We start from the raw sequence: 16162 nt of genomic DNA, 5'->3' as shown, positions 1-16162 counted from the left end.
TCACCTTTCCACGGGTGGTAGCAATAGCAGGGCTATCAAATTGCGTTATAGTCTCTAAAACTACAACAAATTCATTTAAAAGCTCTCATAAAAATTGTACGTGTTCCTTTTCAATTTGTTCTCTGGCCTTTTAATGATGTAGAAATTCCATTTCTCATGAAATATCCACAAACTGGCCACTTCCCTCATGAAATATGCATGAATTATAAAATTCCTTATGCACTTGAGCAAATAAGACACTTTAATCTGAGAAAATGCTCAGTTTTATAATGTCAGAATGCTTTCTTTTCCCTTTTTTGACTCAGAGACTCAGAACCAGGGCAATTTCTGAAAAGGAGGTGCCCGACACATTCCAACTTTTTAACACGAAGGGAAATACCGTTTAAAAAACAACAAAAAGAAAAACTGATAGAGATAATTCTAAAACAGATCTTTGCTTTTCGAGTGTTGTCTTCTTGTTTATTTTCCCACATTCCTTTAATGGGCAAAATTCTGTGGTAAGAAATCACAGGACTGAGATAACTTTCTGTTTTCAGTCCACGTTGTTTTTCTTGGGTTCATATTTCTCTGTGCGCGTTTTTTCCGTACTGCAGATAAAATGTGTGAGTATCAATGAGGTATTGGCTACAAGGACTGGAACACCATTTTCTCGATATGATTAATATAGCTCTAGGAAACAAAAAATTCCCTCATCACCTCGTGTGCACAATTGTCTCACTTACAACAGCGCCTTTCATCAAAGAATCTGCAAGAGCTTTACCGAGAAGCAGTGTTCCGTGTACTTTACAGTGCATTAAAAATCACCTTTTCTAGAAGCCCTGGATGTGAAATAACTTTTGGGGATTTCTGTAGCGACTTGGGCTGTTACACACACCTTTGGGCTGGGTTTTTTTTTTGCATTCTTTCATTGTTTTCTAGTTCCAGAAAGATATCAAACTAACATCTTCTCACCCCATCCCCAAATACCGAGGGGATATTTCAAAATTAGAGGCAGAAAAACACTTCCCTTTGCCAATGAAAGAGGCGTGCAAAAAAGGAGCATCTCTCCTCCTTATAACGGGAAGGGATGAGGAGGACAGGGCACACAAGCCTAAAATGAAAGCCTCGGGAAGGAGATTTCATGAAGAAATGTGGGTTTGTTCCTTGAAAATAAGCAGCATCTTCCTGAGACCCATCGTTTTGATTCACTGCTTCATGTGTAAATAATTTACTAGACTAAAAGGTCAAGAGCTGCAAGTCCTTAGAGGAGGGAAGAAAACTGCAAGCTGTAAATAAGGGACAAGTAACTTATATGGAGCATAAAACACATTATGAGGCTACGCACAGATACACATATGTACATATACACAAAGAAATAGGCTACAGCAGAGCTCCAGAACGACCATGCAGAGGCAGAAATAACCTCTACTCCAGGTTTGCTCCCCCTTGAACTTGACTTAAGAGCAGGAAGAAGAGCAAATATGATATTTTGGGATAGAAATTACACTTTTAAATTAGATCAATGATGCCCAGATGCACTGCTGATGGATGCACGAAACAGAGGGCCAAAAGAAATTAATTTTCAGCCTACTTGTTTTCATCTTTTTATCCTCTAATGTCAGGGTAATTGCTCCTTTACTCCTGGATGTGACAGACCAGCCCTTGCCTCCTTGCAGAAGGTGAGTGAACAGCTGGTTTTCTTTCTAACACCAGAGTATTTCCAATCAGCCGTCAGACAGCATCAGGTCCCTAAATGCTTACAGCAAGTCACGCTCTCCTCCCGCTCAGAAACTCTAAATATGGGGGTTCATTCCCCAGTTTGAGGTAGAATTGGGCAAGGAGAAGAAAAAGGGTCAAACCCTGCTCAGGTTAAAACTATAGAAGATGCCAGGGAAGAATTTCTGGAAAGATGATGCAGTAGAAACAAGCAAGGGACCACTGAGTATCATACTATGTTACCCTGACACAGATATTAAAATGGAAAGATCAGAAATAAGCTGCATTTTATGCCACGCACCTCACTCCTCACAATGTTTTTATAGCAGTACTGCCCTCAATAGTAAAATCTGCAGTATGGGAAGTGAGATACTGCTCAGGTTCAAGCAAGGACGGTAAATGCCACATTTCGAAAAACAGGATTTTGCCCAGCAGTTTGCACACATAGTTTAGGTTTATTCCCATCTCTGGCACTGCATTCCAGAACAATCACAAAGAATTCATTTTATCACCAAAAAGCCTGTATTTCCCTGCATAGCAGAGCAGTTACCAAACTCCTCAGCTTAATTGGCAATTTTTTAATAAACATTTATAAAACATGTGAAAACCTCAAATGAAAGCCAATTATTCCAACATATTATATTACACGGATACACTACAAGGTTTCATTTGATGATCTAGTATGGAAAATTACACCCTTCTGCATATATGGCAATAATATTTATATTATTTTTCCCACATGCTTTTAGTCTTTCATAATAATGGAAACAATGATACAAGAATGAACAACTGACATTTCTGTTTGAGGACACAGCATGCATCTCCTCTGAAAAGTTCTGCAGCAGCTCTATTTCACAAATATCTTTTTCCTAGGTACTTAAAGACACAGTACGTTGAGCTGCAAGTTGTTTCACTTACAACATAGAAACCACCAAAAAGATTCAGAATAGAACACCATCCTGGAAATGGGCATGTTGTATATAAATTCTGCCTACCTAAGTCTCTATGTACCTGCTGTTATAACACCCAGATACTTCTAAAGATATATTATGCATACACACACACATAGATATTTACATGTAAAATAAACCAATATCTAAATTGCAATATAGTATTTTGTGCAAGCGATATTTATAATGCTAAAGGGCCCAGTCTTGTAAGCAATAGAGAAGAACTGAACCTCAAGAATAAATCTGCTGTACTGGAATCGTTACCAGTAGCACATTTACAGGATCGGGGCCTCAGTCTGAGTTGAGGCCAATTCAGAAAGTATCATATACACAGCATTTGTTTCACGGATAATACGTTGCCCAGCACGAATGGCAAACATGCAGGGAATACGTGTTTCCTTCCAGGGCTCTGGACCCTCTGAAAGGTTGGCAGGCTGGATGCATGGTGCACATTCTTCAGGAGAGAACTATGGGCCGGGGAACATTCCTCTGACTTCTCAACTCTTTCAACAATTTGCCACCTGTGTAGCCAAGCTGTTTGTTCCGTAAATCTACAGAATCTAAAAACTCCGGCACTTCCTCTGGCTGCCAAAGAAAGTTCAGTGCAGCGCTGACCCCGATCCACCCAACACACGGCGAATACTGCGTTAACCAGCTCACGGTTTGATGCTAAGGTTAAACAGGGAGTTTGGAACCGGTGACACCAAATGGACCCAACTCTCACGCACGCGTTTTCTCTGCTTCAGAGAGTAGAGGACTAGGGTTATATTCCTGAACGCAGCTTTCATCTTACCATGTGAAAGGAACAGAATCTGAGCTCCGGCAAAATTCTACAACCCTACAAAAAGTAGGCAAACTTGACCCACAGCCAGTGGGCTGTGTATGCTTGTATGCTCCTAACGGAGAAGAGCAAATTTAGTCTCATTGACACTGCTGCTGAATTCACCTTGGTTTATAAGCAGCTCATACTAAATTGCACAATATAGTTCTCATGCACAGATGTATCAGGGCAATATCTAGGTTGCAAACACACTAGGGAAAACGCTCACCTGCTAATAACAGCAAACCAGAATTGGGTCTGTACTGCTGGAGGTCCCAGTGCAGGGAGCAAGGCTGGCAGCAACTCCAGCTCCTGCCCACGAGGAGCTGGGCTTTGTGTTGCACAAGCTACGGCTGTCTTGATATCAACTCCACCTTCAGCAGCATTTTACGGGGACATTTTGCTGGAGCAGAAATGTGCCCCATTCATGGTCTTCTCCACCTCCTGTCACCCCGTTTCCATCCCAGAAAGCCTTTCCTGCAGAGGAAATGGAAGGAGGTGGTGAACAAACCTCACGCTGATGTTACGTTCCCTGGCAAAAGATACACATCTGTCAGATGCCCGTTTTGAGTGTGCCAGGCTGGGTAACAAAATTCAAAACGCAGCTTCAGTAAGACCCTGAAATTATGTCCCTTTATTTTTTGATAGCATGGCAAGATTTCCAGGGGGTTTCTCCTACGTGAATTTTAGAAGAGCAATCTTTAACCTTTTTTATTCATAAATAGGTTGGATTTACAGAGGAAAAATTCCATTCAGAGAAGGGAATGCCTGCATACCTACAGAGCTTTATCTGATCTCCTCTTTGGGTTAACCTGGACTTTCTCTCACACTGTCCTGATTCCTCATTTCATAAGAGGAGGTTTGTCTGTCTTTCTTTAGCCCCAATCCTTCTGCAGCACTGAGCTCTGCAGAGGGACATCTTGGAGCACCGAGAGTTCAAGTCTCCATTCATTGTCTTTAAGATGGACATCTGAGCCTCTATGCTGAGAGCATTATCTGCAATTTCAGAACCTCACCAGGCAGCCTCTGCTCTCAGACACCACCCCCAAATTACTGATATAGCTTGTAATTTACTATTACAGTTTTGACATCTGATTTTTCCCAAACACATTGAGCTCCTTACCTTATTCCCAAACCCAAACCACACAGAAAATGCAAAAACCTAATCCCTGTTCAATGCTCTGTGGCCGAGCCTATCAGGACCCAGCACTGTTGCTCAAACACTACAATTTTTCAGTTAAAATGTCCAGAGTTCAGTCATTTCATTGGTAGTAATGTATGCGCGCATGTGTGCAGGAGAGGAGCAGTGGCAGGGTGTGAATATGTTGGTTCACCCTCCACCTCCGCAACAGTCCCCACAATAATTCCGTCTGTGTTTCAGCACATCCAGCGCCTGGCCACAGCCACCTCGTCCAGGTTTCTCTGTCTGATCATCGGCAAGGGCAAAGCTGTTAGAAACTAGACTCGGTAACTGGCTTTTTTAATTTTGTGGCCAGAGGTTGTCAGGACAAGGAAGAGAAAACTGCCAACTATGTCTCCTCCATACAGTCCGTGTTTTTTAACAACAATGCGGGAGCTGGAAAGTGTTGAGGGAGGAAAGCGAACCTTCCCCTCTCCCCAGTCACGGCAATTGCCCTCACCCCAAATCCTCAGGACCAGGGGCTGGTGTCTCAAACCCTTCTGTAAGGAAAAGCTACACACATTGTCTAAGGAAGAAATCTTGTCAAACATGCAAAAGCCAATAATGCTTTATGAAACAGGGTTTACGATATACTCTGGTTTTTTCTGCCTCTCCCACAGCTGACCTGTTCCCAAGCTCTGGAGATGGGCAGATTACACCAGGCCTGGTATCAGGCAAAACACAAAGGCAGAAAGCTGGACACCACTGCTGAGGAAGGGAAAAAAAAAAAAAAAATCGCATCTCCGCAGAGCAATAAAACAGAATACAGGATACGCCCCTCAACGGTAATTGCATTTCTGCAGACTTAATGAAAATCAGAAGCTGGGTGGACAGGGACCCAACTGAGCGTCATCACTGAGGGAAACGCAGGCAGGACTCAACCGCCGTGTGTTCTGCACGGCGAGCACCAGACCGCCCGCTACGCCATCTCCTGCAGGACAGAAAGATCATACGGGATCTGCAGAAATGACTTGAGCACCCGTGAAACCACTTTTATGGAACAACTTGGTTTTGTCAGCCAATTGCAACGTCCATGAGCTCTTTGTGGGCAGCTGTGGCAGAGGGTAAGTTTTTCCCTGCGATATCAGAATTTCCATGGAAAGAGGTGTTGGTTTACAGCTCTTGTGATAGAGGCGACAGGAGGGGGAGTGGAGAACGGAGGCTGGGAAAGAAGGAAACCTGAAAGACAGTGGTAGCAAACACTGAAGAAAAGGACTGAGCTCTGGCTCTGATCATCTGTGGCAGAAAGTGTGACTCTGGAAGGACGGTCCTTTACAAATTAAAATGAAAATTAAGGATCCTTATCTCCCTGGTCAGGCAAAGGAAGAGTTTCGGGGCATTGTAACATAGGAAAACAAGACTAAAAATCATTGCTTCTTGTCATTTTGATCTAAATAACTTTCTAAGCATTTTTTTTCCTATTTATTTCTCCTGAAATAAGCTTTCTCCCTAGGTTTAAAGTTCGCTTCCCCCCACAGCCTAAGCATTTATTCCATCGTGAGAATTGTATCTTCAAAAGCAGCAGCAAACAGGTGAGATTTCTCCCTTCCTGAGTCTCCTGCTGACCTGAACTGTGAGAACTGCCCAAAGTTTTCCTCGAGGGCATGGATACAGAGAGAGTTCACAGATCTCATAAATTTTGTACTAGAGATCTGATGCAAGGAGAGGTCCACAGTTCTCCTCCCTGGGGATAGGCTGCTTTATCTAAGACACCACTGTTTATTATATTTGCCTGTGTGCTTATGATGTTGGGCAAAAATACCCAGATAGATTAGATTAAATGCTATGTTTTTCTTGTGCCACAGCTACAGATCTCAAAACCATGAAACACTGCTTGACCGAGGCCACACGACCAGCCAACTTGTACAAGGAACCCGTGAATCCTCCTTATCTCTGCTAATGACTGGGTTTACCGCTTCCCCACAATCTGAAACACCAGTTGCACGTCCCTTTGTGCCACGCTGAGAAAGAGATCACTGCATCCACCTGCAGATGAAGGAAAAGGTGGAACGCAGGGACTGCGAGCAGTGCTTCTCTAGAAACGGCAGCATCAGTGCTGCTCGCCCATCTCAGCACCATCAAAGCAGCTCCAAACAAGCTGCCATGGCTGGGGGTGGTGACAGCACTTCAGAACCCAAGGGAATGGCAGGAAGATGTGCCAGGGGAGAGTCAGTTGGACATGAGGAAAAGGTTCTTCACCCAGAGGTGCTGGACACTGGAACAGGCTCCCCAGGGAGGTGTCACGGCCCCAAGCTGACAGTGTTCAAGAAGAGATTGTTCAACGTCCTCAGACACACAGTGTGACCTGGGGGGTTGTGCTGTGCAGGGACAGGAGTTGGACTCGATGAACCCTGTGGGTCCCTTCCAACTCAGGACATTCTATGATTCTATTTAACTGCAGCCAGAAGCAGCTCTGGGTGCTGCAGCCGGGAGACACCCTGGGTAGCAGAGGTTTGCGCTGAGGCTTTACCCCTCCTGCACCACCGGTGCTGAAGCCTCTTTGAGTCACTTGTTAATTGGGAGGAATTTAAACCTGTGGCAGTCCACAGTAAACCCTGGGCTGGATCCTCCCGGCTGCAGTGTCCTGCTGGGCGGTTGGATTTGCCTTGAAGCTTCCTGGCTCCCAGCGTTTCAGCCCCGCAGACGGCAGGAGCCCTTCCCCCGACACCCAAAAAAAAAAAAAAAAAAAATTTAAACCCCCACAATAATCACCTTCTCCTCCGCTCCCTTTCTGCGATTTACGCAGGGGGACATAAACCCGTTTCTCCCCACCCCGGCTGCTGCGTGTTTCCCCAAGCGCTGAATTTCCACCCCGGCCCCGCGGGCACCGCCTGCCCGCTGCTGCCCCCTGCTGGAGCCGCTCGGCCCGCCCGCAGCCACCGGGGGGCGCGGGAGGAGCCAGGGCCGTGTCCCCTAAAACGTACAGAAGGAGGGGGTGCAGGCTGCCGGGGGATTTTTTTTCTAGTAAAACTAAAACGTTTATGTGCTGGTCGAGAAGCCTCCGGAGCCTCCTGCCGATGCTGTGGTGGGTGCGGCGTCAGCACGGGTGGAAAATGAGTAACGCATCATGGTGACTCGCAGCGGGGCAGGGTGTTAGGACAGCCAGATTAATGCATTCCTGGCCGGGGTTATCTCCCCAGGATGCCAGCGAACGCCGGCACGAGTGGCGGGGAGAAAGGGCTGCTGGCAGCTGTCAGGGGAAATGCGATTCCAGGGATGCTTCTGAGTGACTGGATGAGTTGTGGAGGTTTTATACCCGACTTCGAGATAGCCCAGACGGACTAGTGACAGTGACAAGGCAGCTGGCCGGAGGGACAGCCTTCCTGCTCCAACAGAACAGCCTCGTGTGTCTCTGCAGAACACGACAGTTGCACGAGATCACGGAGTCATAGAATCACGGGATGGTTTGTGTTGAAGGGACCTTCCCAGCTCCCCCAGTGCCACCCTTGCCATGGGCAGGGACCCAGCTCAGGTTGCTCAGAGCCCCGTCCAGCCTGGCCTGGGGTGTCTCCAAGGATGGGGCATCCACCACCTCTCTGGGCAACCTGGGCACCCAGGACACCCTCAGTGTCAAAAATTTCTTCCTCCTGTCCAACCTGAACCTCCCCTCTTTTAGCTTAAAACTGTTACCCCTTGTCATGTTGTAACAGATGCTTTTGTCAGTCTAAAGCTCAGGCTCTGTACACACTGCCATTTTCTCCTCTTCTCTCCTCAAAGCTGCCAGATGGGAAGGGACGGCTTACGCCGCTCCTCAGAGCTGCTGAATTTTAATCAGGTAGAGAAGGACAATGCATTGCACACAAAACGTTGCCATTTTTTTACTCATTCAGTAGTATACAAGGTGAGGATGCAGCCATACAGTGCATCTTCGCACAGGACTGATCACATTCACACGCAGCTTGTCCTTCTGCAGTTAAGATGGAAATACCCTATGGTGTTCAAGCCTTCTTTAAAACGTGGCTAGGAAGGAAATAAAACTAATATATAGAACTTGTACCTTGTGGCTTGCAGACATAATCAGAGCAATAAATGACAGCGACAGTCACACACAGAGAAAGCACGTTGAACAGAGTCCCCTGGCTCATTCATGCTGCAGGGATGGGTGTCAGCACAGGCCTTTGGTGCTGCCCCTCCTTTTGCGAGCGGTGTGGCAAATGAAACTTGAGTTCCTGGTGGAAACCCAGGATGATCACACACAAATTGATTTTCTCCCCAATTTACATGACTGCTGCCCTCACTACACCACTGAAAAAACACCCAAGTCGCAACCTGGCAGAAATCCTCAGAAGAATCCGAGGCTCCCCCCGGGACAGGGGCCCCAGGCCCTCAAGCCGCCCGTCCGGAGGGGCCTGCGGGACGCTGAGGTGAACCCGGGGCCTCTGCCCCAAACACGGCACCCGCGGGGCCGAGGCCTGACTGAGTCTGCCCGGCGTGGGCCCAGGGAGCCTCACGCTGCGTGCACAGCGTCCTGTGACCGACCCGGCCGGCTCAGAGAGGCACCAGCACCAACCTGCCCGCCGGGGCAGCCCCTTCCCCGGACGCCGCTGCTGGGGACAGCTGGGCCCCCATGGTCCCCCCAGGTGAACTACGACTCCCAAGATGCATTGCGAAAGCGCCGCGCACACCTCACCGCAGCGGTTTTTTTTTGGGACGCCGCCGCGATGCACCCTGGGACTTGTAGTTCTCCCGAGGCAGCCTGCTGCTCGCGGCCCATAACGGCTTCTCCTGCGGAGAACTCGCCTCCCCGTGATGCAGTGCGCCAGGGTGACGCAAACGCCGCGCGCCGTGGGTCGCGGTGCCGGGGGCCGCGGGCGAGCGGGACGCAGCCGCTGGCGGGCCCCGGGCGCGGGCCGTGGGCCATGGCCGAGAGCGGCGGCTCCGGCGGGGCCGCCCCGGGCGGGGGAGGCGGCGGAGCGGGCGGCGGAGGGGGCGCGGGCGGCGCGGCGTCCAGCTCGGGGCCCGGCGTCACCGACCCGGCCTCGCTGCCGCCCGGCGACCCGCAGCTCATCGCCATCATCGTGGAGCAGCTCAAGAGCCGCGGCCTGTTCGACGGTTTCCGCCGAGACTGCCTGGCCGACGTGGACACCAAGGTAGCGCCGCCTAACCGGGCAGTGTCGCCTCCCCGGGCCGGAGCTGCGGGTCCTTGGAAGCCGCTGCCCGAAGGGGCCCCCGCGCCCGTCCCCTCCCCTGCCCGCGCTCGGGCCGGAGCTGCCGTGCTGCTCTCTCGGTCCGTGGGGTTTCCTGCCCCCGGCATCTGTCCCACAGGCTGCTCTGAGGTGGCCCTGGCTTGTAGCGACGCCCCAGGAGACAAACAGGCCAGAGAACGGGTTCAGACATTCATTTTCCGTCCCAGGCACTCTTAGGAAAACTGTCTTCCATAACAACGTTGCTCTTCTTGAGCATAATTCCCACATTTCCAAAGCAAGCATTTAACCTTACTGTCTTGAGTAGATGTTCTCAGACTATTGTTCAAAACTATTTTCTTCCTCAGTCACAACACAAAATCCTGAGCGTTTGTTGGCGATGTTGAAGTTGGGTTGTTCGTAATTGCCCTGTCAAAGTTAAACACGGGTGTTTTGCTTCTCCAAGCTTTTCTGCTTTCTGCGAGAGTCCTGTTCTGGGACTTGCAACTGTCATTCTAGGCCACCCCAGCAGGTATCACGAAACCATTCCTGAATCTGTCAGGTCACCTGCACGGAGCAGCCATAGGGCAGAGCAGCCTTGTCGGGACAGACAGATGCTGCCGGACAGACACCGCACCTCTGTGACCAACCCTTTCAGTCATCCCATGTGCATATCAAATTCCAAAATATAAATGTTGCCCCCCCTCTCGTCCTTTCCTTGCACAGTACCATGATCTGGATGGTCTTATGTATTTATGTGGGGTTTTTAGTTCAATTCCTGTTAACTGGAATTAAGTTTCCCCTGATAAAACCCACATAATTCTTATCTTCGGTGGTATTATCACAGAAGCAAATAATTAAGTTCTTTGTTAGTAACAATATTACTCAGGCAGTTTCCTAGGAATTCTGTGATGGAGGGTTTACAGACAACTCCTGTCTGCACGGGCAGTTTGCATTTCACTAAGTAATATCACGAGCAGACAAAAATTTTGAAGCCAATCTATCCAGCAATTTAAATTATTATAATAGTACACTGACCAGCTGCTCTTTGCAAGTACCATTTTTGTTCTTAGGTAAAACAAGCTTACCTTTATTCTCTATCCTTCAACTTTCTGAACAGACAACAGGACACTAGTGTACATGACAAAAGATGTACTATGAAGGACTCTGGCAGGGAATTGTTTCAAGATATTTTAGCTGTTCAACTGGAATTTTTTGTTTCTTTTTTTTTTTTTTAGCCAGCCTATCAAAACTTGAGGCAGAAAGTAGACAACTTTGTATCAACCCACCTGGACAAACAGGAATGGAATCCAACAATGAACAAAAACCAGTTGCGAAATGGGCTAAGGCAGAGTGTGATTCAGTAAGTAAGCAACACTCTGTAAAATAATGGTAATGCTATTTGATAAGTAATATATAACTGTCTTACCACCTAAGTCAAATAAGAATTTGCAGAATTGAGTTTTTCACAACACTTTCTGTTCTGCTCTCCTGAGTTTCATTATAAGGGTGGATGCAGTCTTAGCTCCCATTAAAATGCTTACATTACTGTTTTACCTGAAATTTGTATTTTCATGAGTTGAGCAGCATGCTGAAGTACTCGCATTTGTTATCTAGCCAAGTTAGTGTTGCAATTAGCCAATACTGTGCCTGCCAGCAAAACCATACCTGATGTACTGAGCTGAATGACCTTGATCTTTATCTTCAGAAAAACACCTACATTACTTAAAGAAAAAAATCCCGAAGGTGCCAAACCTTGTTCAAGTAGACTCTGACCACTAGCAGGCAGCAATCACGCAGGGTTAGGCTGATTTCATGCAGCTTTTGTACAGCTACCTAAGATATTACATTTCCAGCATGACAGGAGAGCCAGCTTAAACTATGCTGCCTAGAGATTTAGGTTTAGTATCTTTTGCTGCTGACTCACTGCAGTCTGAAGTGTGAGCCTTAGCTTGTTTGACTAAAAGTCGTGGATAAAAACTTGAAGGTTGTGGAAAAGAGGGGCAGTAGGAAACTTGATAATGGCATTTATGCTTATAAGGAAAGCTATTAGAATGTCTCATACAGAGAAGAAACTGTATTTCAGAGCACTTCCTAGAACCTGTAAATCATTAGTATGTTACATTAGTTTGTTAAATCTGTAATTAAAGGGGGTGTCCACTGGAAGTACAGAATTTCCTGTCTTTACGTGGAGTCCTTGAGACACGTTTGGCACTTAACGTTTCCTCTTATTTCATGTTACTCTACCACTACAATGAAGCAGACAATTAAATGTTACATCAGAGAGCCTGTAATGAGAAGAACGCAAAGTGCTCCCTTTACGTAGGCTGTTAGTATAAAGAACAGACACGACGTATGACGGAGTTTGAAGAGCCCCTGTAGTTGCAAGACCGAGCGCTGAGGGTGTCCAAACACGTGTGTCCCCTGCTGCAGGCACCCAGACGGGTGCTGTCACCTGAAGGTGGCACGATGTGCCATGACCCTGCACCCACTTGCTCACCAGCATCCACGGCTGTACGAGTCTTGTGGCCGCTTTTCCGAGCGCCAGGCAACATCTCCATTTCCTGTCCCCGCTCCCTTGCAGACATGACTTAAGCCTGCCAGACAGCCCGTGCCCCACCATCCAAGAGTCTGACACAGTCCCTGAAGTAATAAGTCTCTTCAGTTGCTAGTGTTCAGTTCCAGAAACTTTGCTGTGCGCTACATGTGCTTGTTTTTATAATTAATACCCATCTGTCTAGACTAACAGTTATAAGGAGCAAGCGACAGCAATGTTATGAGGAGGCAGACCTCTTCTCCCTCCAGTCAGCCAAAAAAAAGACTCTGCTCTCACCTGTCCTCCTTCTCAGAATAGCTTGTTTCCCTTGTTTGTGCCAAAATGTGGTTGTTTGCTTTCATGTTGGCCTCATTTCCACATAAGCCCTATTAAAGTGGCTCTTGTCCAACATGCCATTTAAGTACCTGGGGGACCAGATGTCAGTTGTTAATTTTGTAGGGTGAAGTGAGAGGGGGTAGGGGGGAAATAGGTGATTGAAACAATTCCCTGTTAAGGATCTTCTGAGTGGGCTGCAGCTCTCACCATGTTCATGCTAATTGCAGTTGACAGGAGGGCTCTGGAGAATCACTGGAGGAGATTGGGGAGAAGTTTTTCGGAGGAGCTGAATGACTCCTTTGTCTTTGTTCAAGGTCAGGAATGCTGGAAGCTGGAGTGGACAGAATTATTTCTCAGGTGGTGGATCCAAAACTAAACCACATCTTCAGGCCCCAGATAGAGAGGGCGATTCATGAGTTTTTGGCTGCACAAAAGAAAGAAGAAAGTGTGCCAGCTCCTCCTCCAGAGCCTGAGAATAAGGATCCTCCTGCTCCATCTCAGGATGCCTCCTAAAGGTCTTGTATCTCTGCACTTACTACTTAACATTTTTCATGTACCTCATCTCTGTATAATGCAAGATAGAGAAGACATTGTATTTTCTTCCTGGCTTGACAGTGAGAACACTTTGATCATCAGCATGTTGTCGATGTCGGACAATCATCTGAGCTGCTTCCACTTAAGCATCTCCTAAAAATACATTAGGACTGAAGACGTAGGTATGATGTAAAACAGCTATCAAGGAACACTGTGGACTCTGCCAGTGCTGGTTTTGGATAAGGCCAAAAGGCCTTTTATTCCAGTAAAAGCATATCCAGCAGCGACTGACATGGAAATGGCTGGATAGCTTTCAGAACAATATCAAACGGATTAAAAATATATATCCTTTACTGAAATGCAGCTGAAAGTAGAGTGCTGACAAGTTATTGTGCTGTAGCATTGAAAGTTTTAGATATCTCTTCTTCAGAGCATACACTGGAGTGATGAATTGTTAGTGACTGAGCTATTCACTGCTGGAGTAAGGGTAATGTCTCTGGGAGTGAATAACTGTTCATTCCAAATAGCCTGGTTTAAATAGAGCAACCGGTATCTTTCCAGCTGAAAGGACTGAGGGTGCCTTTGTCGCAAGCAAGTTCATTCTGGTTTTTGTGATTAAAATACCTCCAGGGGCCTTGGGGGGCTATAATTGCTACTCTGTCTTAACAGCAATGAATATGCTCCCATCTCTGCTAAGGCCCCGTATCTTAACGCCAATTTGAATATTGAGGTCTGTGTGCACATTACTGAGGAACCACTATCTTGATGGAAAATTTCAATCTGCAGCTTTGCTGGGGAACTCAAAACCATACTGCATGAAAGGAAGTTAATTGTGAATTGTTCTATCTGCTCGGGCTTTCTGAAAGCAAATTTTTTTCTTACAATCCACCGGTGATTTATTAAAAAGGAAAAAGTAACCTACAATAGCTGTTCCTGCGCTTGGAATGATTAGAGCAACTAGCATGATTTTTAACTTAATAGTAGAAGTTAAAGTGCCTGTAGTATCATGCTGAGTTATTTAGTAATCTGTGACTTGCAGCCTTAATGCCTTGATAAATCTTTGCATTTGTCTGGTTCAAGTAAAGTCCATTATAACCTGCAGCTAAATGCAGCTGTTAATTAATATATTCTAATCTATTCTCTATTCAAATGCATTTACTCCTCGTGAAGGTACCATTCTCTAAGCTCTCTTTTTTCTTGCAGTGGGTTCCTGATACGAAGTGGCTGCAGTTGCAAAATACATGTCCTGGGAGACTGACAGTGGATTCCTTGTTCCATTTGGTGCAGGATTGCTCTCTGCCAAAGATGATTAACCTTTTTCAGACCTGTGGGAAGGCGCTGAAATCAGTGAAATTCAGATGCACCCGGAGTTGTGCGTGTAGAGGGGCAGCCAAAGTGTGAAGATATTTTTCTATTAACTGCAATACAGAGCACAGCATGTGTTATGTATTCTCGTTAGTCGCCTTCAGGCAAGGGGATGGGAAGGAAAAAGGGAGTTGGCTCTTGTCTGGAGGGAGCGGGGAAGTGGTTTGAGATGATCCCAGGCTGGGCAGCAGGAAGAAAAGAGAGATGTTTTGGGGGGGTGGGGTGGTCTCTTGGAGACCAAGTAAGAGCTGTCAGATTTTCTTTGAAGCATCACGCACCTCTGCTGCGTAACACAGCACTGAGCAGTCGGTGCCAAGTCAGGTGTTAACTCATGGCACCGTCTGCTTTAGGAAGAACATTTCCTGTTTAAAACTGGAAAGAACACTTCAGGATCAGTTATCTAGATAATTTCTGTTGCATTGCAGGAAAATGTTTACAGTTGGCTATGACTATAGCTGATTTAATTCTTATTTCCCAGGTAACTCTGGGAAGCAAAGGGCACCAGCATAGGTGATCAGTTTGAAACTCTTTCGACTTGAAAGACTTTGCTTTCCTGTGAAATTTCTCAGGTGCCTGGTGGAAACTGTCCTATGCTTTCAGCTTGAATGCATGCAGTGTCCTCTGAATGACAGTCAAGTAGAGAACGTGATCAAATATTCTGCCAGCAAACGTCCATACCTTTTGCAATAAAAGACTTCAAAAAGCATCTCTGACTCTTAGCTTTTTCAGAATCTTTTTCTTAAGGAAAAACTACTTTAAAGAAATCCAGGAGTCCGGATTGCAGGAACGCTAATGGAAGTGTGGCCTGACAGAGTTCAGAGATTAATCCAGGTTTGACAACAGGGTAGAAGTTGGTAGAAGTTATCATGAAATAAAATGGATATTAGTATTCCTCTCCATATAAAAATCTGAAGTATCAAAGAACTGGACTGACCTTACCTCACATCATTTATGAGCTATGAATCCTAAGTTCAGCCTGGTGCTAGTGATGGTGAAGGAATGTTCAGCCTTGGGAAAACAATGCACTGCCCACGGTAGGCTAGAGCTATTCCATCTTTTTCCTTTCACACGACAGTCTTTGAAGCAGCTAATAACTGCTTATGTTATTGAACAGCGCTTAATGTTTGAATCTTTGCTGTTCATGGGCTACACACCTCAACTACAGCTTTCCCCATGGACTTTGTATGTGAACAGATGCAACTCCAGGTATCCTCAGCTCCCTTTTCAAACCAGGGAATTTGTAGGGAAGATCGATGCTGCAGTTTAATCTTGTAGCTAACTTACTTTGCTTAGTATCTCTTCTCAACAGAATTATATGCAGAAGTGGAGATGACAGAACATGGGGTATTTTAAACCGTTCTCAAGAGAGCTCTGTGAACTTCCCCACTGCAGTAAGTTTGCACTCTGCACAGCACTGTAGAGTGCTGCTGATACATGGTTCTTCCATCAATATTTTTATCCCATTTAAGGCTGTTCCTCTCAAAATGGGCCCAGTACAATGAAAACGCAGAACAAATGGAATGCATATATCTGTATACGTACACACCAGTAAGTTGTGATACACTGAGCAAGTTTTAAGGATTAGACATTACAGCTCAAGTCCCACGGAATCACCTCAAAACT

The 16162-nt window shown here is 46.3% G+C and overlaps 1 protein-coding gene across 1 annotated transcript; it reads left to right on the top strand.

Annotated features, from left to right (window-relative positions):
- Positions 1 to 9419: 9419 nt before the first annotated feature.
- On the top strand, positions 9420 to 15245 carry BOD1 (biorientation of chromosomes in cell division 1). The gene is made up of 4 exons (XM_065644241.1): positions 9420 to 9735; positions 11007 to 11131; positions 12955 to 13155; positions 14378 to 15245. The coding sequence occupies exons 1-3, from the start codon at positions 9505 to 9507 to the stop codon at positions 13151 to 13153; spliced, it is 555 nt and encodes a 184-aa protein (XP_065500313.1). The 5' UTR covers positions 9420 to 9504; the 3' UTR covers positions 13154 to 13155; positions 14378 to 15245.
- Positions 15246 to 16162: the final 917 nt, after the last annotated feature.

The sequence above is a fragment of the Caloenas nicobarica genome, chromosome 13 (genome assembly GCF_036013445.1).
Source record: "Caloenas nicobarica isolate bCalNic1 chromosome 13, bCalNic1.hap1, whole genome shotgun sequence".
NCBI classification, from domain to species: domain Eukaryota; kingdom Metazoa; phylum Chordata; class Aves; order Columbiformes; family Columbidae; genus Caloenas; species Caloenas nicobarica.
The sequence above is the reverse complement of the archived record's forward strand: the minus strand, read 5'-3'. Positions and strand labels throughout refer to the sequence as shown.